Source organism: Carcharodon carcharias, chromosome 6 (assembly GCF_017639515.1).
Source record: "Carcharodon carcharias isolate sCarCar2 chromosome 6, sCarCar2.pri, whole genome shotgun sequence".
In the NCBI taxonomy this organism is placed as follows: Eukaryota; Metazoa; Chordata; class Chondrichthyes; order Lamniformes; family Lamnidae; genus Carcharodon; species Carcharodon carcharias.
Window position 1 is genome coordinate 88,076,260 of NC_054472.1, and position 21,757 is coordinate 88,098,016.

At 40.2% G+C, this 21,757-nt stretch overlaps 1 protein-coding gene across 5 annotated transcripts in view; it reads right to left on the reverse strand.

Annotated features, from left to right (window-relative positions):
• LOC121279411 (centrosome and spindle pole-associated protein 1) overlaps positions 1-21,757 on the reverse strand; it is a 206,425-nt gene that overhangs the window by 36,685 nt on the left and 147,983 nt on the right. For all 5 annotated transcript variants that reach the window (XM_041190634.1, XM_041190635.1, XM_041190633.1 and 2 more), the window contains 2 exons: positions 14,477-14,578; positions 6,934-7,000 (listed from right to left, as the gene is read on the reverse strand). In XM_041190634.1, coding sequence (XP_041046568.1) covers positions 6,934-7,000; positions 14,477-14,578 — 169 coding nt within the window. The remainder of the gene's footprint in view (positions 1-6,933; positions 7,001-14,476; positions 14,579-21,757) is intronic.

A 21,757-nucleotide genomic window follows, 5' to 3' on the forward strand; every position in this document is an offset into this window, starting at 1 on the left:
GTATCTGTAAAGTTGTAAACAACTTATTAACTTATGAGTATATATTTTTAGAAACTGTAGCTGAATCATCAGCATTGCCCAAGATGAAATGTACTATGAAATTTAACACTGCTTGCCCAGTCCTCATGAATGATATAGAAGGGGAATGGAGAGGCTAGCCGACTTTTTGGGGGAGGGGAGAGAAAGAGTGGAAAAGTAAAAAATAATTTGCTCCTTCCAATCTGTGCAAGAAAACAGACCAAACATTAGTGTCATTTTTTTGGTCCCCAACATGGAAGAATGGCAATGTCACTACAACTTTGGAGCCTTATTTTTTAGCCCTTCTTTGTAATTTCATGCTAACTTGGTGCTTTCAAGAAAGAGTAGAGACACTCTTTAGGGAAAAGGTTCTTAATCATGATCATAAATCTGAAATATGATAATTATTCAACATTGATCTGCTAGGCAAACTTTGCTTTATATAGTTTTGATGAAGGTCATCATGCAAAAAGTAAAACATTCATAGGAAAAGAATTAGTCCATTTAGCCCCTTGAGTCTGTCTTGCCATTCCATTAGATCATAGCTGATATGTATCTTAACTCCAGCTACTGACTTGGTTCCTCAACCCTTAATGCCCTTGTCTAACAAAAAAAAATCAACGTTGAATGTTTCAATTGACATAATGTCAACAACTTCAAGGGAAGAGAATTGCAGATTTCCACAATCTAGTGTGTGAAGAAATGCTTTCTGACATCATCCCTGAATGGCCTAGCTCCAATTTTAAGGTCATCCATACTTTTTCCAGACTCCCCACTGGAAATAGGCACTCTATCTACCCTATTAAACCCTTTAATTATCTTAAATGCCTCAATTAGATTACTCCTTAGTCTTCTATACTCAAGGGAATACAAGCCTAGCTTATGCAACCTCTCATAATTTAACCCTTTCAGTCACAGTTTTATGGGAGTGCATCAGTGCTGCACCCCCTCCAAGGCCAATATACCTTTCCTGATGTCCCCAGATATGAAGTAGTATTCTAAATGGGGTCTAACCAGAATTCTACAATGGTAACGTAACTTCCATCCCTTTGTAATTCCAGCCCCTTTGAGATAAAAAGCCAACATTCCATTAGCTGTTTTTTTTTTTGTGGCCACACTTTGTGATTTCTAAACTTGTAAATTTTCTCTGCTCCTCCAGTTTCTAACCTCTTGTGATTTAGAAAATATTCCAATGTGTCTTTCTTGCATCCAAAATAGACGACTTCAGGTTTCCCCACATTAAATAGCACAGAATCAAAATGCTTACAGCACTCTTACTCAGGGCATTCTATATCCTAATCACTTGCTGCATCAAAAAGTTTTCCTCACTTCACCTCTGGTTCTTTTGCCAATCACTTTAAGTCAATATTCTCCATGTTCCCTCTAACCTTTTTCCATCCACGTGTGGAACGAACTTTGTTCTGTGCACGAATTTCAAAACGTGTGGATATTTTCCACCAGTAAAAACAAAAAAACCTATAAATAATATATATTTTTCATAAAAGCTGCCATAGGTTTGGAAAAAACAGGGTACCACCTCCATCCATTGACACAGTAACATGCCAGTCCACAAATTACCAGATTTACTGAATTGAATTTTAAATTTATCACGGTAGCATTTGAACACATGCCCTCTAGGTTTTAAATTCAGTGCCACAACCACAACACTATCATACATAACAGAGGCATTTGTTAGTTTTTATACTGTAGTTTGTATTTTAGTCACTTGACAGGAGAAAATTTGAACTGGCAATGGCTGCGTGTAAGGAGAGGGTGTCGCTTTCAATTTGACAAGCTCAAAGTAGAAAGAGCTAAGGAGGCTCGCCTTTTAAATTGACAAAAAGCAGAAAGGGCAACTTTTACTTTTCCAGCTTATTGAGCATTTTCTTTACTTAAAATTGCTATGAATAGTGAAGAAAGTAACTCAGTAATTTCTTCACATCAACAAACAATCAGGCAGAGGTAAAGTGTTTCTGTGAATTTGGAGAGAGGTTGGTTCTTGTGAAATGGAGGGTGAAGCTGAGGGAGTGTTCTTGTAAGTTAAGTGAATATTGAAGGGGGAAAACTACATCTGGGAAGTTGAGAAAAGCATTGTGGAAAAGAGAGAATGGAATCCCAGGAGAAAGAATTGAGGTAATTTTTTGAGGGAAGTAATGGCATTTATTTTGGATTAAAAATCCATGAAGTTTGAAGTAATAAACTGGTTCATCGTTTTAAGTAAACTGTCTCTCACTATTCACACAAAAGTGAACTGGGGAGAGGTAGTGTTTGGAGTGTGCACGATTTAAAATGTCCCATGAGAACCTCATAAGAACCTCTTAATTATTATTTGAAGATCTGAGCTGGGAATCCAAAACTTTTCATAAGCTGCTCGAAATGTCCTTGCATTTTACATGCATCAAATATGTGTCAACCTTCCTTTAATAATTCAACAAAACTAGCAGATGCAGCAGAATTAATTGGCCCAAAAATCCTCTTACTTTTTTCTTTATTCGTTCATGGGATGTGGGCTAGCCCAGCATTTATTGCTCATCCCTAAATGCCCTTGTTCAGAGGGCATTTAAGAGTCAACCACATTGCTGTGGGTCTGGAGCCACATGTAGGCCAGGCCTGGTAAGGGCAGCAGATTTCCTTCCGTAGGTTAGTGAAACAGATGGGTTTTTACGACAATTAGCAATGGTTTTTATTGAATTCACATTTCACCATTTGCTATGGTGGGATTTGAACCCACAGTAAGAAATTACTGAGTTACCAGTCCAGTGACAATACCACTATGCCACCGCCTCCCCTCTAACTTACTAAGTCTTTCAACTTACTACCTACTCGCCATTTCCCATCTGCACCTCACCGTCTCTCCCAAATCGTCAACCCTCCTGCTCACTGCTCTCCCCCCCCCAACCTTCCCACTTGCCTTTTCCCTCCCCCAACCCTTCTGCCTGCCGACCCTCCCACTCACTGCTTTGTTCCCCCCAACCTTCCTGTTGAACTCAATGCTTCGCTTTCTAGACCTCCACTCGCCCAAATCCAAGCACTCAGGAGAGGGGCAGCAAGAGGGAGAAAGTGAACAAAGAGAGTGAAAGGAGCTGCGAGTGGGGGAGGGGGAGTCCAGGAGGGAAGTGGCAAGCCAGGAGGGTCAATGAGCAGGCCGCAGGAAAGATAAGCAGTGAATACCACTGGTCTAGATCATTCAGAATCTGCAATATAGATAGAGGAATGCATTCTATCAATTGAAAAAAGAATGGGACCCGGCAGACATCAAGAAAACTGAATGTAAAGCAGCACAGAGACAGAGTTGTGGGCAGCTGGTAGCACTAGTGTACATAGAAAAAACAGACCAGCTGAATCACAAGAACCAGGAGACTCTCACTGAAATGTCTTCCACTGAGGAAGCAGTAGGTAAGTGTATTCATTTTTGATTATATAGTATAGGTTTTGTAAATTTACAGTTGGAATGCAGGACAAAGCATTGGTGGAGGTGGCTAGTGCTCTGTGCTTAGTGTTGCACTCCTTAACATTGCTTAGCAGGAAGTGGTGAGCGCTGTTTTCATTGCTACAAGGCAATAGAGCCAAGGAGAGAAAGAGGAGAGGGAAAAAATCAGAGACTGAGTTGATCCAACTAAGGGTCTTCAGGAGGGCATCTGCTTGCTGGTTAGTTTCAGGGAGTCAGCTGGTATGCCTTAGTCAGGCTGATTGATAGTTTCAGGGCACTAGGAACTGACACAAGTGAATTTCGGCTGTTAATTCCACATGATTAATCGTGCCAGGCTTGGATCCTGTCTGTTAATTTCCTGTATGAGGAGAGTCTACCAGTTCTTTGCTCATGGGCTAGAGTAGCAATAAAATTTCATTTAATCATCAGGATGTGCATGTGATAATTAAATGTGCAGCACCTGTGGCATGACAACCTTTGACCCAGGAGGAGTACAGTAAGCAAAATTTGTAATTTCTTTAAAAACGCCTATGGAATTTGTAATTGGCTTTAAGAATGTTTGAAAAGGGCTTTTAAGAGTTTACATCGATTGTAAAGGGAACAAATATAATTTTCTTGAACAGTAGGAAATATTGGTCCATGTGACCCGGTGACACTGGACCTGGAAGCAGTACCAACAGAAAGGAAGTTCACATACAAAAGCCATAAGGCCAGACACAAAGGAGAGCTGCAGCAAAGGAGAACACCGAGAAAGCACGTTTACGAGGAGCTGTGTGTGAGAGATACAGTTAAACAGGACAGAAAGTTGAAGACAAGGTTAGAACAGGAATTGTGAATTAAACAATTTTACTATTGCCACAGCAAACCAGACCATTTAATGGGGTTTATTAAAGGGATAGGATAAAGAAGTCTCTGGGCAATCTGTGGCATCAAGACTGTTGTGAACCTAGCTAGGAAGGTTCTGTAGGAGTGTGCCATTTGGGTGGCAACCATCTCCAGGGACCGCAGAGGAATAGTGACTGCCGTGAACACAACTCAAGGGCCTAATCGATGGAGTAGTAAAGTGAGAGATCCTACTTGCCAGCAGCTATGTTACAGGACTTTGGAACTGCACACAGTGCCACGTATCTGCGGGGAGTGATGTGAGTGCTTGGGGTTTTGTAAGACATATCTTTGTTGCATCTACAATTTCAAGTGAAATTTACCTTTTTATTTGAAGTATCATTTGGCTGTCAATTCATGTTTAATTTGCATTGGGTCTGACTCATGTTTAATTAAAAGTTACAAAATGTTAAATCTTGTTGGTAATCTCTTAATCTGGGGCTCATTTTGGTAAATTTGGTTATTTTGGTTTATGGTTTCCCCATGTAATAATGGACTATTGCACAGCTGCACAGGCACGCAGCTTAGAGACAACAGTGGTGTCCTACAGTTCTTGACCTATCCCAATGGGAACTGTTTACCCCTATCCACTCTGTCCAGACCCCTCATGATTTTGAACACCTCCATCAAATCTCCTCTCAACCTTCTATTCTCCAAGAGAACAGTCCCAGATTCTCCAGGAATCCACGTAACTGAAGTCTTTTATCCCCGGAACCATTCTTGTAAATCTTTCCTGCACACGCTCCAACACCTTCACATACTTTCTAAAACATGGTACGCAGAATTGGACACAATATTCCAGTGAGGCTATACCAATGTCTTAAAACAAAGTTTACTTCAACTTCCTTGCTTTGTACTTGTGCTTCCATTTATAAAGCTCAAGATCCAGTATGCCTTATTAACCGCTTTCTCAACCTGCCCTGCCACTTACAACAATTTGTGCACCAAATCCCCAGATCCCTCTCCTCCTACATCCACTTTAGATTTGTATCCTTTATCTAACCTTTCCTTATTCTTCCTACCAAAATGAATCACTGCACACTTCTCTAGATTAAATTTCATTTGCCACGTGTCCTCCCATTCTACCAGCTATGTCCTCTTGAAGCCCATCACTTTCCTACTCAGTTCACAATATTTCCAAGTTTTGTATCATTTGCAAATTTGAAATTGTGCCTTCCATACCTAAGTCTATGTCATTAATATGCATTAAGAAAAGCACCCTGGGTAACCCCACTATATACCATCTTACAATTCAAAAAAATAACCATTCAGCACTATATTGTTTCTTGTCACTCAGCCAACTTTGTATTCATGCTGCCACGGGCCCTTTTATTTCACGGGATTCAACACTGCTGGTAAGCCTGTTATGTACACTTTATCAAATGTCTTTTGGAAGTTCATATACACCAAATCAACCACATTGCCCTCATCAAAGCTCTCTGTTACCTCATCCAAAAAAACTCAATCGAGCTAGTTAAGATTTACCATTAACAAATCCATTATGCCTTTCCTTTATTAATCCAGGTTTGTCCAAGTGCTTGTTAATTTTGTCCTGAATTATTTTGTCCTGAATTATTGTTTTTAAAACTTGTTCCATCACCAAGGTTAAACTGACTGACCTGTAGTTGCTGAGATTATCATTACACCCTTTATGAATAAAGGTGTAATGTGCAATTCTCCAGTCCTCTGGCATCACCCCTGTATCCAAAGAGGATTGGAATGGTCAGTGAATCCACAATTTCCACTCTTATTTCCTTCAGTACCCCCAGGTGCATCTAATCTAGTACTGGTGACTTAGCAACTTTATGTAGAGCCAGCCTTTCTAATAGTTCCTCTTTATCATTTTTTGCCTAACCAATGTTTCAACTACCTCTTCTCACTCCAACTCAGATAGCATCTTATTTCTTGGTAAAGACAAATGCAAATAACTCATTTAGCACCTCAGCCATGCTCTCTGCCTCTATGTGCAAATCCCCTATTTGGTCCCTAATTGGCCTTCCTCCTCCTTTTACAACCCATACTATTTATATGCCTATAGAAGTCTTTTGGATACTCTTTTAGGTTAGCTGCCATTCTTTTCTCATACTTCTCTTCGTTGCTCTTATTTCTTTTTTCATTGCCCCTCTGAAATTCCCATATTTAGCAGGGTTCTCACTTATATTAACCAATGGACATCTGCTGTAAACACTCCTTTTCTGCTTTATCTTACTCTCTTATCTCTTCGGTCATCCAGGGGTCTCTTGCTTTGTTTACCCTACATCTCCCCATCTTTCTCCATCTGCCACAGTTTTAACCAATCATTTTCCTATCAGTGTGCCTTTGCAATGTTTTGTTCCTATCCACATTATTTACTGTGCCACTTAATTTAGTGACATCAACAGTTCCTAAGTAATTGATATTAAACTAAAGAATTAAAAAAACTCTTTAATCTAAACATATAGAGCAAACATCCAACAGGATCAAACAAAGTTTGAGCCAATGTTATAAATGTGTAACTTTTTACTTCTCATTAAACTTAAATAAAATACCTAGAATTCTCCAATAGCTAAAGTTACAATGTACAGCACAGTACACATAATATATATCTGCTTGAATAGTTTTACCAAATGCTCGAAGCTGGTTTCGTCTAGCAGGAACTGGTGGTGACTCGGTCCCTGACTGTGGATGATCCTATTAAGCAAAACAATTTTTAAGACAATTCAGGTAGTACAAATTTATCAAAGTAACATGTTTTAACATTTCAACTTAAATGAATCAAAGAGTTATCGAAACATTTCAAAATCCAATCCTGGGACTTCCAGATTTTTGGGTTGTGGCTTTTGTAAACTGTGCATATGCTGTTTGTTAGTCTCCACTACCACAATGAAATATTGCAGCTTTTTTATTAAAATAATCTTGATGCAAGTGCTCTGGCAGCAATTGCCCTCAGAGTTACTTTGAGAGAGACAAAGACTTATTTCCTTCTATAGGGTTTTATCATCAAAACAATTTTCAACTTAATTACTTTTAAAAACAGATAAATGGCCCGCTCAATCCTATACCTTCTCAGTCACTTTCCTTTTCCCTCAATGGTCAAGTTCCTATTTTTTTCTTCTGATTAATAAATGTCAAAGCAAGAATATAACCAACATGAGAAATCTTTCTTCCCAGTAACTCGCCATCACTTTCTACTAAATAAAATTTACCTATTACATAGGAAGTAAAATTATTCTCAGATATACAATAAACATCCCCCACTCATCCAATTTGTGGTAAATTCTGTGGTTAGGACCACAAGCATAGAAAAAAATTACAACTTTCTTTTTAGGGTTACCTAGAAATGGCTCCATCAACATTCCCTATTTCATTGAAATTTACACTAAGTGATGACGCCATTTGGCCTACTATATCTGTGCTGGCCTTCTCAAAGGGCTTTTCTCTCAATCCAAAAACATCTACAACTCCTTTTCCCATACCAATTAAAATTTTTGTTTTGTAAATGTTGAGCCACTTTTCTTTGAAAGACTGTTATGGATTCTGCTTTCACCCCTTTTTTCCTGTATCACAACAGCCTTCAGTATAGAATCAGTGCTACTAATCTTTCCTTTGCTTTTTTAATGATAATCTGAATCTGTGGCTTTTAGGTACTGACTCACTAACCAGTGTGAATAGCTTTGCAAGTTTAATTTATAAAAATATAATTATTTTGAGAAACTCTTGATAGCAGCATGCCAGGCAGCTTCCCAATCAAAAGAGGGATCTGTTATATCCCAAAACTGTCCAACCTGTACGTTGAAGCTATCTTCAGAGATATAGAAGATCTTACAGGTTGCAACACTAGGAGTTTGAATGTCAACAACTTGAGACACACAGATGACATTGCAATGATTGCTGAGTCATAAAAGGCACTACAGGAAATTATAAATGAAGTGAAAGTAAGGAGTGAAGAATATGGATTAAGAATGAATGTGAAAAAGACTAAATGGTGATAAGCAGAGACCTAATCTCAGAAGTGAAAATTGAAGTAAATGGACAAATCTTGGAACAAGTGAAAAGGTTCACATACCTTGGGCAGATTATCACAGATGATGGAAGGTGTGATTGAGATCTGAAGGAGAATTGAGAGAGCCAAGGCCATCTTTGTCAGAATGAAGAATGCGTTAACATCGAAGAAATTAAACCTGAATCTTAGGAAAAGAATGCTGAGGTGCTACATTTTGTCATCTACGTTACATGCTTCGGAGGCATGGACAACAAAGAAACTATTGAGAAGTTGAAAGCCTTTGGGATGTGTGTATAGGAAGATGATCCGTATATCCTACACAGACAAAAAGATTAATGAGGAAGTGCTGGAAATGGCTGGAGGAAAAAGGAAGTTAATACCACGCAGAACATCAAAGAGAGAAAAATACAATAATTCAGTCATCATTAGAGCTGACAGTTATTGGGGCGAAAGATTAACAGAAAACATAGAAAGGGCAAAAAAGGGAGAAAATGGATGATGGATATAATGGACTGGATGCAGCTGACTTATGTGGAATGTGTAAGGGCTGCACAGAACAGACAGAGGTGGAGATCAATGGTAGTCAGCCATCTCATAAGATGGCACCAAGCAACAAATGAGCAATTTTATATTAAATCTACCCTCTGCTCCTTTGTTCAAATGAAAACAGCCCCAGTTTTCCAACCTTTTCTCATATTTGAAGTCTCCAACCCATGGTATGAAAATGAAACCCTTCTGAATCCCATCTATGGCCTTGATATCCTTCCTAAAGTAGGACATCATTTTTAAAAACTTAGCATTGCACAATAGCTTTACCAACTTTTCAACCCACTTATTGGTTAGTATGTATGAATTGGCCAATCTCTCTGATACTTTTAAAATTTTACTATAGCGTACATGTTTCTCTTTAGATATTGCGCACATTTCTTTGTATTAAATTTTATCCAACATCTACCTGTTTAAGCTAAACTACCTTGACTATGTCCTTCTAAAGTCATTCACTGTTATCTTCAACGTTAATCACATTCACTATTTTGTCTTGTCTACAACTGTTCCAATTATGTCCCATGCTCAAGTCTATCGAGAAGAGCAATGGTCCCAACATTGATCTCACTGTTTATAGTCCTCTAGTCTATGTGTATGGATATCTAAATTGCATTGCTCCACCACAGCTCCTAGTCTCTCAAGTTGTCTTTGTTGGGCCTAAAGTGGATGACCTCACACTTGCCGACACTACTTCATCTGCTTTAGTTACACCTACTCATTTGTATTTGTTCCTTTGGCTGCTCCCATCCATACAACATATTGCACCTCTTTGCCCATTGTCATCTGCAAACTTGGATATATAACTCTCTAATCCTTTATCCAAGTTAATATATATTAATGAAAAGCTGAAGACCCAGTTCAGATTCCTGTATTCTACCTGTCACAGAGCTGTCTCCAATTCTGTGCTCTCATATACTTGCTAATAATTTGACTGGAACCTTATTAAATGCCTTTGATTTACAGATGCCAACGACAGACATTGCCCTATCCATCATGGTAGGAACCTCATCAAAAAAAAAATCAACAAGATTAGTTAGACAGGACTACCCTTCGGGAATTCATGTTGACCCTCTGATCAGCTGATGCTTCTATAAGTGTTCAATAACGCTTGTTGCTGATTCCAGTACCTTTACCACAACCAATGTTAAACCAACAGGTCTGTAGTTACCTAGTTTTTCCTCTGACCTTCAATTAATTGAGCAACCTTGATAATTTTGATATCCAAAGACATAATTCCTGAATCTAGTCGGTTTTCTAAAACTATGATTTAACACAACTACATTTTCCTCACCTATTTCTTTTAATCCACTAGACAGTAAGATATCAGAAATTTATACACCTTAAGTCACATTATTTAAACATTCTGGCTGTGAAGTTAGGTTCCATAGTGTCCATGCTGTCTGTGCTATGGAAGCACCAAGATTAACAAATGACACACAGCTTTCCAACACAGAGCTCCATGATTGTGAGGGTGCTAGCATGCTTAGATCTAAATATCAATCAGGCATTCTGATTTGACGCAGTTTTGAAACTTGGATCCCACATGTTCAATGAATACCTGTGCTATTCATTCACAGCTGAACAGTGGCCCATGCTAAATCTCATCATCTGTGATTCTAGCTGTGAAGCACTTTGCCTCCTCATCCTTCTTTACCTCTCTGCAGCCTTTAGCACAGAGATCACACCATTCTCCTCTGATGAATATTTTGCATTGTCCAACTCAGAGGGACTGTCCTTGCTTGATTAAACTTCTTTGTCTAATTGCAGCCAAATCATTTCCAGGAAAGGTTTCTGTTCCCACTCTTATATCTTTGGCCCCTTCATCAATATGTTTTTATATTACTTTTAACAATGTGAGAACAGTAATGTGAGTACAGTAATGAGAGCAGAATTGGCTAAATTTCAAAAGCCTGTCTTTTTTCCCCGGTGATAGCATTAGAGAATTAGAACATGATGGTGATAGCATTAGAGAATGATGAACTTCTGGACCAGGAACAATGCACTGTAAAGATAGGCACATATAAATAATTAAGAAAAGTGTAGAAATATTGGGTTGAATTTTCACCATGGAGACAGGCAATAGGAGCTGGGACTATCTTTGGACCAGAAACCTGCCTTCAGTGGGAAACTGGTGAAAGTTCAGATTTTCATGAGGTTGAGCCCATAATTGATATGGAGATGTGTTTCCTGCCCACATAGAGCCAGTGGGGATGAGAATGGAGACAGGTCAGATGAAGTGTGGGATTCATTAGACATACCTTGGCAGCCATCACCAAAGTTGCTGGGTGGCCTGAGGGAGAGATCTTTATGCCACAACCTTCCACTTCACCAAAAGAAAGCGAGGTATCACAGGTGAGTTGAAGGCCTGGCATCAGGGCAGGACAGTCGCTTGCTTCATTGTTGCTAACCTGAATCTAATGCTGGGGAGAAAGAGGGACAGAGGGGAAGGTTCTCTTCCAAGAGGGTCGCAGGAGGAGACCACCTTGTTGTGCAGTAAGGCATCTCTCTGTTGAATATCATCTCACTTCAGCCCCAAATCCTGCTCCACCCCAGGCCTCACTTCTTTAAGGTCCACACTTATCTGGAGTGCAATGTTATGAAAAGTGTAGCAGACTACCACAATGACCAAGGCCCTTGCAAGAGGGTATTGGAGGGCACCACCTGACTATTCCAGGTACTGGAATTGCATCTTCATAAGCTTGATGGCCTACTCAATAGCTGTCCCGCTGAACAGGTGGCATTGGTTGTTTGTCTCTGTGCCTCAGTCTGGCATTCCTGTAGAGACATCCATGCACTTTTGGTGGTGGTGGTGGGGGGGGGGGGGGGGGGGGGGGGGGGGGGGGGGTGGTGGAGACAGCCTAGACAGGACGGGGATGGAGGAGTCATGGCAGCTGCCAGGAAAGCAAACACACATGGAGAACACTGTTGTAGTCACAGACCAGTTGGGCATTGAGGCAACGGAAGCCCTTCCTGTTGATGGATCTCACTGGCCAGTCACTGGGTGCCTTGATGGTCACAGCCGGGTAATCAACGATGCCCTGCACCTGGGGGAATCCAGTGATGGAGGTGAAACACAATTCCCTCTGTCCCTGCAAGGCCGTGTCTGTGGTAAAATAAATATGCTGTCCAGCTCTGGCAAAGTAAGTATCAGTGACCAACAAGATGCAGTGGCATGCAGCTGTTTCTGAGGTGCCACTAAGACGAGCAGCTCATCTTTGGAAGGAGCCAGAACTGAGATATTCAAGGCACAGTGACTTTGACAGCTACAGGCAGGGCATGGCAACCAGTGTTGCGAGGTACAAGGTCTTCAGCAAGAAGGGCACAGATGTCAATGACAATGGCTGGAGAGTTGCAATCTCCTGGAGCACTGGTTATCAGTCATCTGTCTCCAGTCGTCAGTCTCGAGGTAGCGTCATCATCATCTGTTAGTCCTGTGATGGGAGTTTGGCCTCCATTGTCCTTCTCTTTTCTTTTCCTCTGCTGTGGTGAGGATGCCCAGAGTTCTATTCTTCCTGTGATGCATGTTGCCCATCATTGCCACTTGGCCCAAAATCTGAGATTTGTGTCCACATTGTTAGCTGGAACCTTCCTTCTGTTCAGATGGTTACCCAATTGTCCTTGGCAGTTTTGACTCCTGCTCTTTGGCGTATGAAATAGGAAAGTGCTGAAGATGTTCAAATCCCAGGCTGCTGAGTGTCCATTCCCTCTGCCATCTGTGCAGCACCAAGGGCATTCACTTACCTAGTGCTCAGTCCCCTTTGCCTCGCTGGCTGCCTTGTGGCCCTCCACTCTATATCCACTTCTCTTCAGGTGATCAGTTTCTGAAGGCAAGGGTAACTGTCTGGCTCTTTAAAATTGAATCTCAAACCTGACAAGCTGTTAACAAGCTTTTCAACAGTGTTAATTGGCCTCAATTGGGAGGACAGTGCAATTCACATCAGCCCTGGTGATTATTACCGATGCTGGGATTAATGCCTTGAAATTCACACTTTGCACAGCACCAGCCACTTTTAGGGTCCTCTTCTCCCTTCCCACCTTTGGGGATCTTGAAAATTCATCCCATTGACTTTAATTAATTAGGGTTGAAACACATAAGCTTTTAAAAGTTTTTTTAATTACAGCAATGTGTTGTGAGAGCAGGACATTGTTACAATATGAAAGGCAACGAGTTGTTATAAGAGCATGTATCAGTGGTTGTTTGGAACAAAGTTATGACTCGTGTACAGCAATGACAGGAAGCAACGGTATGATGTGAAAAGGCAAGGGTCCTCTATTCTGTTTGCCAATTGGTTTGAACAACAGTGAGGTCATAACACATCAGGTGATATTGCATCCAACAGAGAGGAGACCAGAAAAAAATTCTAAAAAGAGTGTTTATAATTTAGAAAGAAAGAAACCTCTTGCTGCTTTTGAGATCTGATAGCATGATCAGGCTTGGTTGGAGGTTCTGCATTGTATCCACACACTTACACACTAGCTTTATGGTAAAAACTTAAGATTAACATGCTGTCAATAATAAATGAAGTAAATGATCAGATATATCACTGTTTCTAGCTTTATGAATCCTTTCAAAGGATAAAGGGCTTAAGCAACTCCCTAAGGCTATATCATCTAAAAATGTGAGATCAGCTTTCATGTGAATGCTGATGATGTCCAGCTGCATCTCCCAATATCTCTTTCAACTCCTCCAGTGCCTGTCACTGTACTGTTCAATATCCAATTCTAAGTTGCAATTTCCTTCGTTTATACACTGGAAAATGAAGACTTTGACTGCGATTCCTGTCTCAAACTCCACACAATCGCCATGGATTTCATCGCCCCGACCCCCCACCAGACACTATCAGACTGTTTGCAGTTTCAAGGTCCAGGTGACCTTCCAATTTGATATCCCCTCCATTGCAAAAATTGTCTTCCACCTCCATAACATTGCTCACTTCAGCCCAGCTACTGCTGAAACTTTCATCCATGCTGTTGTCAGCTCCAGACTATATTATCTCAATCCTTTCCTTGCCATTCATCATAAATCAGCACTACCAATCTTTACTGTCTGTATCCTGTCCTACACCAATTACCATTCATCCGTCACTACTCTGCTCACTGTCTTAGTAGTTCCCAATTGCCCAAACCCTTAAATTTAGAACTCCAATCCTCATCTTGAATCCTTTCATGGTCTCCCACTGCCCATCTTTGAAACTAGCTACTATTGAATAGATATTTCAATTTTCTTCCGCAACCTGAGAAATTCTTGTCCAAGTAAAACTACAACTTTAATGCCAGTTAGTGATAATTTTTACTCACAAAAATTAGACTGAGACCATACAAAAGCTAATTTAACTTTTACATTCATCACAAAGGAAAGACTTTTACCCCAACACTGAGCTGGATACCAAACTGAAGAGAGATGAGAATTTAATTCTAACCTTTTCTTTCTCTCTGTAGAAGTTGAAGTTTCTAACAGTTCTTCCAAAATTCTGCAACCCTATCTGAGAAGTCCAAAGTGCACTTGACTACCAGTAAGGCTATACAAGAAAATTTTAGACTTGACTTAAGTCAACATACAAAGCACAGTATTATTATTGAATTGTTCATGTAATACAGTAAGAATTGAAAGCACTTACCAAGTCAAATTCATGGATTGAGCCATCGACAGCAGACAAATCAGTTCTCTGAATAGCAATCTGTTTCTTCCTTACAGTTGGAATAGGCGGAGAAGGTGGTCTCTGAAATATAGAAATTTATTTTCAATGTTTTATTTCAGTCTATTAATATCTTTTGTGTACTTTCTACTTTTCCTGCTGAGCAATGTGATACTTGGAAATCAGAGCTCTTACACAGGGACAGCAGTAGGACATTCAGCCCAATTAGTCTGTTCTGGCATTCAAATCATCATTTTGAAAGAAGTGGTGGGAAGAAGGAAGAGAAAGCAGAGAGGTGAGCCCCATATGTTTATAAATTAAAAAACAGCACTAAATATCCCACTCTGCAGCCCAGTTTTGCCACAGTGGCTGATAAAGACTCAGGGGCAATTTTCCCCAATATTTTAAGTGCTAAAGAGGTTCCCGAGGTTGTCAATATGAAATCTTAGGTGAAACTCTGGTCTGGTGAAAGACTCCATCTTGATAAAAAGAGTAGATGGATGCTCTAGAAACAGCCACATGGAGGCTCATTACAGGGCTGATAAGTCCACTTAAAATGCCTGTTGGCACTCATTAAAGAGATTGTAGTGGTATTTTAGTGGCTAACACTCGTCTCAAACTCCCTTTCCTTATGACCAGCTGTTTGAGAGTAAACAGGTTATTGGTGTGGATTTCAAGCACAACTTAAAAAAGATACTCACCATTTCATATCCATTTGCTAGTGGAGCTTTGCAGAGGACCCCAAACACGTTGGGATTCTTTCTGGGACACTTTCAAGGCTTCACCAGCACTCTACTAACATTCTCTGTTCTCTGAGGGCTTCACTAAAAAGAGGTGCTGTTGAAAACCTTTGAGGAGTCACCAGGAGAAAATGAGTTGGTCATAGGCATCTTGCTAGGGATTCTCTCGAGAAGAAATGAGCAGAGGGGTTGAGGCAATGCAGAGCAGTACCAGCTGCTGAAGAACAGAGGGACAGGAGGGCAAGATAGTGTACTTCACCCCTGTGGGTATAGGACATTACATTCCTCTGGATCTCCCCTCCAGGACCTTCAGTTATGCTTCAGAGAACCCATGCACCCTCTGTCTAGGTCCCTAAGGCACCTTTCCATGTTAGCTTCTTGCCCAGCCAGTGCATTGCATGCTTTCAGTACAAGTGGTTGAGTGCAGGCTATATATAAAGCTCCAGGAAAATTGCATCTAATCCACAAGTGCTAAAACAGTAGCTGTGGGTTTTGACACCTACAGATATGTTTAAATCAATGATCATCAATTAGTCCAAAAATTATATGTCAAATTTGGACCTTCCAACGGACCTTATAGCACAGCACATATTTTGCAATGTTTTCATTCTTTGGCCAAACAAAACCCATTTAATCTGCAATAATAAACTCTCATCAAGGACTGCAGTGGGAACTCACATTGTAAACTCTGGGGGAGAAATCAGAGAGCATCTCAGAAAATGAAGATTTTGGAATAACTTGGAAGCGAGTCCTCAGAGAGGGAGTGGTTGGAGGGTTGAAACAGAATGGGAGTTGGGTAGAATTGCAATCAGTGGACAGAGGGGTCAGAGCAATTGCAATTGGAAGCTGGGGGGGGATAAGGAATTAGGGAACCAGGTCAACAACCCATCTAAATTTTTATATTGTGCACAGCCTATACAGTTAAGTGAGCAGTACCTTCAAAGTTATTTCTGCACTTTCAGGACTTGCGCAATGCCTGTGCAATAACTTCTGGGTTGGAACATTGAACCAGGCAGCAGACAGCACAGACTGCCCCAGGACAAGTCAATGTTGCAGCAGGGACCTGAAACAGGCATTGGCCTCTAATGTCCATATGCTAACTGCTAAAGGTCTGCTTCAGGCATGGATAAAGTGCACCTCTTGTATGACCCTATGCAGCATGTCAGGCAGTACATTTCCTGTCTGCCATTTCTGTACCTTGGAAGTCCATGTTAAGCCTGAGAAACAGCCCAATTTAACCCCATTTTTCCAAAAATATCAAACTGGATAGTACGGTGATCTCTGTTATGACACTGTATAGAAGTGCCCACTTTGAGCCTCATCCTTAATTGTTTACCAGAAGAAAGCAGCACTGAAACCCTGGTAACATAATTGGTAGTGAAATCATATGGCTACAATTAAGAAATAGGAAATTGCCATTTGGTAATTAAGTATTGCTGAAAAAAAGACATGCTAGCAAAGCTTTTTGTCTTGCACTCATCAGGGTAGCTTGCAAGAAATTTCCAACAGTAATGGGGGAACAATTTATACTGCATGAGAACAAAGTGCTGATTGATTGGCAAGTGGACTCAGATTGGTGGAGGTGTTCCTATGCCGAATGCAACATTTAACAGATAACTGCCCAGCTTTGTTCAAATTCAGATCTGGCAGGTCAACTCTGATTGGTCAAGGCATTGTCCTGAGGAATGAAACAGAGAATGACCATTCCGTCAGCTTATTTAGTTGAATAAGACGCAATGTGTGGACATGTTCCTTCTGTCTGTATCAGGAAGATATAATGATGTTATTGGAATTTATTGTAAAATAGTGGTATCTGTGCCAATGTGTGTGTGAGACTTAACTGAATTAAAGGCAGCTGGTCTGAAGGCTTTGATGTATTAGATGATGAGCTAGGTTTGAAATGTTAAGTAGGTAAACAGGGGGGAAGTTTAGAATGTAAGGTGTAAAAGGACATTTGCATTTTTTTAAAAAACAGACTAGATTGTTTTCAAAGGAGGGCTGAAATATGTCACCTAGCCGGATAAAGTTCAGAAACAATGTGTTTATTTTTCCCAAAGATTACTGGAAAATTTTGTGATCAGGGAGGTAAAGTCCAAAGACAGTGAAACAATGGGAATTTGCATTCAAAGGGGAAAATATGCATAAAGGAGAGAAGGCTGTGTGTAAAGGCAGGATTTCTAAGATCTAACAAGTGGGAAACACCTTCAGCTTCAAAGGCTCAACCTAATGTCTACAGAGAACTCAAGTTAAGGAAATTCACTTTGAATTCGACTGGTTCATGGTATCATGCTTTTTTGCCCGGGTGTATTAAATCTGTGTATCTTACTGTTTCCTTAACGGAGGTGTAACTGGGAGTCAGATTAATTAAGGGATTTAGAAATTATTGTAATAATTTATAGACGTATGCATGTGTCTAAAATCATTTATTTTATTAATAAATGTTTAACCTAGTTTTGTAAAAAAACCTATAAGGCTCGGTTGTCTTATTACTACGCAATTCAAAGCCCGCATCTCGAAAAATACAAATTGCAAAAATTACTTGTGGCAATTGTCTCAAGTTTCCCGCTAGGATTTGAACAACTCAGCATTTACCATCAGCTGGGCCATAACAGTCTGCAAAGGGCCCTGTGTGTGAAATATATGTGGCTTCTAGCATGCGTAAGTAAGCCATGAGAGACCAAATGACAATCTTAAATTGGTTTTCAGTATAATTCTTAGCACAATCAGTATTGTTTAGCATGTGTTGTCCAATCACAAAATCACATCTAATGTTGGACACTATGTTTTGAGTTTTGCAACCATGGTCTGGTTGAGTACAATCAGTACTTTGACTGTTGAGAACAACCGAAGGGACATGCTGTTTGGTATGATCCGCCAATTGTTGGGACATACGGCCTATATACCTGGCATCACATAACACTGAAATTCATATATCACGTTGCTCATTTGTGTGATAGGCAGAACATCATCTTGGCTTGATGGCATCATCCTGTTAGTGGACAATATCACTCATGTTGCTACTGCACAGTGACAGAGTGCAATGGCTAGCTATGACCATTGCTCAAATTTTTGAGATACCTTACCTTAGGGTAATCTGAGGTAGACAGGGCACTTTTCAGGACCGAAAATGGCAGCCTCAAGCCCATTCATGAATTTGCATGATATACAGCAAGCAATGATCTGATCAGGGTAGCTATGCAGGATGACTTTGATGTGGCCTAATTCAGCATCAAGCTTGCAAGGTCAGCAAATGGCCCTATTTTTAATGACATCATGAATGCCCAAATAGGTGGTGTTGCCATGGGATCCCCTCTAGGCCCAACTCAAGCAAACATTTTCATCAGTTTCCACAAGAAACGCATCTTCAATGGAATGACACTTAACTCCTACCCTTTGCATATCCCTGATATGTAGAAGATACTTCTACTATATTTGAATCTACAGCTTCATGTAAGAACCTTCTTACATACCTTAATGGGCTTCATCCTGCACTCAAATTCACCACTGAAATGGAACAGTCAAATGAGCTCCCTTTCCTTGACGTGCTAGCTGAGATATGTGCCAATGGGTTCTCTACTACTATCTACCATAAGTCTATGTTCACTGGTGAATATACTGTTGGCAATCCTAATTTCACATGCCATAAGATTGACTTACCGGCAACCTCCTAAATAGGGCCTGAGCCATTTGCTCACCATGCATGATTGATGCTAAGTTAAGGCACACCAAAACCATCCTGCAGAATAATGGCTATCCTGATCAGATCATCGCTTGCTACATATCATGCAAACTCATGAATGGGTCTAAGGCCACCACTTTTGGTCCTGAAAAGTGCTGTCTACCACAGACTACCCTGAACGGGTAAGGTATCTCAAAAATTTGAGCAGCAGATAAAGCTAGCCGTTGCACACTGGAATGAAACAGGTTTAATCCATAATCTCATAGTGAAGGAGCCTTTAGCTGACAGCGATTACAACATGTTAGAATTTTACATTTAATTTGAAGGTGAGGAGTGTGGGTCAAAGACTATTGTATTAAACCTAAATAAAGGTAAGTTGTAAGGGTATGAAGGCAAAGTTGGCTAAAGTGAACTGGAAAGCTAGACCAAAAGGTAGGACAGTAGAGTTGCAGTGGCAGCCTTTTAAGGAGATGTCTAATACCTCAGCAAAGATTTATCCCAGTGAGAAAGAAAGGCTCTTTGAGGATGGATCATCCATGGTCAAATAAGTTAAGTATACTATCAAACTGAAAGAAACATTGTACAACTCTGTCGGGTATAAAGTTGGACAGATTTTAAGAACCAACAAAGAACAAACTTAAAGAAAAGAAATTAAAGTATGAGAGAAAGCTAGCTAGAAATAAGAAATAGGATAGTAAGAGTTTCTACAAATATTTAAAAAAGAAAAGAGCAACTAGAGTGAGTGTTGGTCTTTTAGAGAGAGAATCTGGGTAATTAATAACGGAAAACAAGGAAATGGCAAAAACTTTGAACGGGTATTTTGTGTCTGTCTTCACTGTAGAAGACTTAGAAAACTTTCCAAAGATACTTGAAAATCAAGAGGTGAAAGAAAGGGATGAAATTAAAATAATCAGCATCAATAGGGAAAAGATACTGGGAAAACTATCACACCTACCAGCTGACAAGTCCTCAGGACCAGGTGGCCTGCATCCTAGGGTCTTAAAAGAAGTGGCTGCAGAGGTAGGAGATGTATTGGTTATAATCTTCTAAAATTCCTTAGATTCTGCAAGGGTTCCAGCAGATTGGAAAATAGCAAATGTAAACACCCTTATTCAAGAAAGGAGGGAGAAAGTAGGAACTGTAGGCCAGTTAGTTTAACATCTGTCATAGGGAAATTGCCAGAATCCATTATTAAGATGATTATAGCAGGATACATTGAAAATCATAATGGGATCAGGCAGAGTCAACATGGTTTTATGAAAGGGAAATCGTCTATAACTAATTTATTAGAGCTCTTTGACGAAGGAACAAGCAACATGGATAAAGCAGAACCTGCAGATGCGGTACACTTGGTTTTCAAAAAGGCATTTTAACAAGGTGCCACATCAAAGTTTGCTACACTAAATAAGAGCGCATGTTGTAGGGGGTAACATATTAGCATGGGTTGAGGATTGGTTAGCTAACAGGAAACAGAGAGTAGGCATAAATGGGTCATTTTTGTGTTGGCAAGCTGGGATGAGTGGATTGCCAAAGGGATCAGTGTTGGGGCCTCAACTATTTACAATCTATATCAATGACTTGGATGAGGAGGCTGAATGTATGGTAGTTAAATTTGCTGATGACACCAAAATAGGCAGGAAAGTAAGTTGTCAAGAGGAGGTGAAGAGTCTACTAAGGAAATAGATAAGTTAAGTGAGTGGGGAAAATTTGGCAAATGGAGTATGTGGGAAAATGTGAACTTGTTCACTTTGGCAAGAAGAATAGAAAAGCAGTATACTATTTAAATTGAGATAGATTGCAGAACTTGGTGACACAGACGGATCTGGGTGTCTTGGTACGTGAATCACCTAAATTATGTTGGTACAGCAAGTGATTAGGAAGGCAAATGGAATGTTGGCATTTATTGCAAGAGGAATGGAATATAGAAGCAGGGAAGTTTTTCTGCAGCTGCATAGGGCCTTATCTAGATCACATCTGGAGTACTGTGTACAGTTTTGGTTGCCTTGTTTGATAAAAGATAGAAACAGTTGAGAAGGTTAATTTGACTCATTCCTGGGATGAAGACTTATCTTTATCTCCTAAAGAAATGTTGAATAGGTCGGCCCTGTACCCATTGGGAGCTAAGAAGAATGAAAAGTTATCTTTTGGAAACATATAACATCCTGAGGAGACTTGATAGGATGGATACCGAAGGTGGTGGTGGTGGTGGTGGTGGTGGTGAGGAGTTCCTCTTGTGGGGGAAGACTAAAGCTAGGGACACAGTTTAAAAGTAAGAGGTCTCCTTTTTAAGATGGAGATGAGGAGTAATTTTTCTCTCAGTGGTTGTTAGTCTGTGGAATTCTCTTCCCCAGTAAACAGTGGAGGCTGGGGTCATTGAATTTATTCAAGGCTATATTAGATAGATTTTTGATAGACAAGAGAGTCTAGGATTATGAGGGGACAGACATGAAAGTGGAATGAGACCACAACAGATCAGCCATGATCTTATCGAATGACAGAGCAGGGCAGTGTGTACCATCAACGAGATGCACTGTAGGAATTCACTAGAGCTGAATAGCACACTTCAACTCCCATGTTCCTATAATTCTTGGAGTGCATTTCAAACTACATATCAGTGGAGGTGAAATATAATGGAGTTTAGTCAGTTGGAGCATGTGTTCACCTATGTCTTTGACACCTAGCTGCAGCAGGAATTATGAGAGTGCTAACCAAATGAATCACGATAGACCAGATAGAAACTTAAATGAGCATGCACTGGAAAGAGGATATAAACATTCAGGAACATGTTCTACTGATAAAGCCTGTTGATCCATAGCTTCAGCTTGGATGAGTTTCTTTTACAAA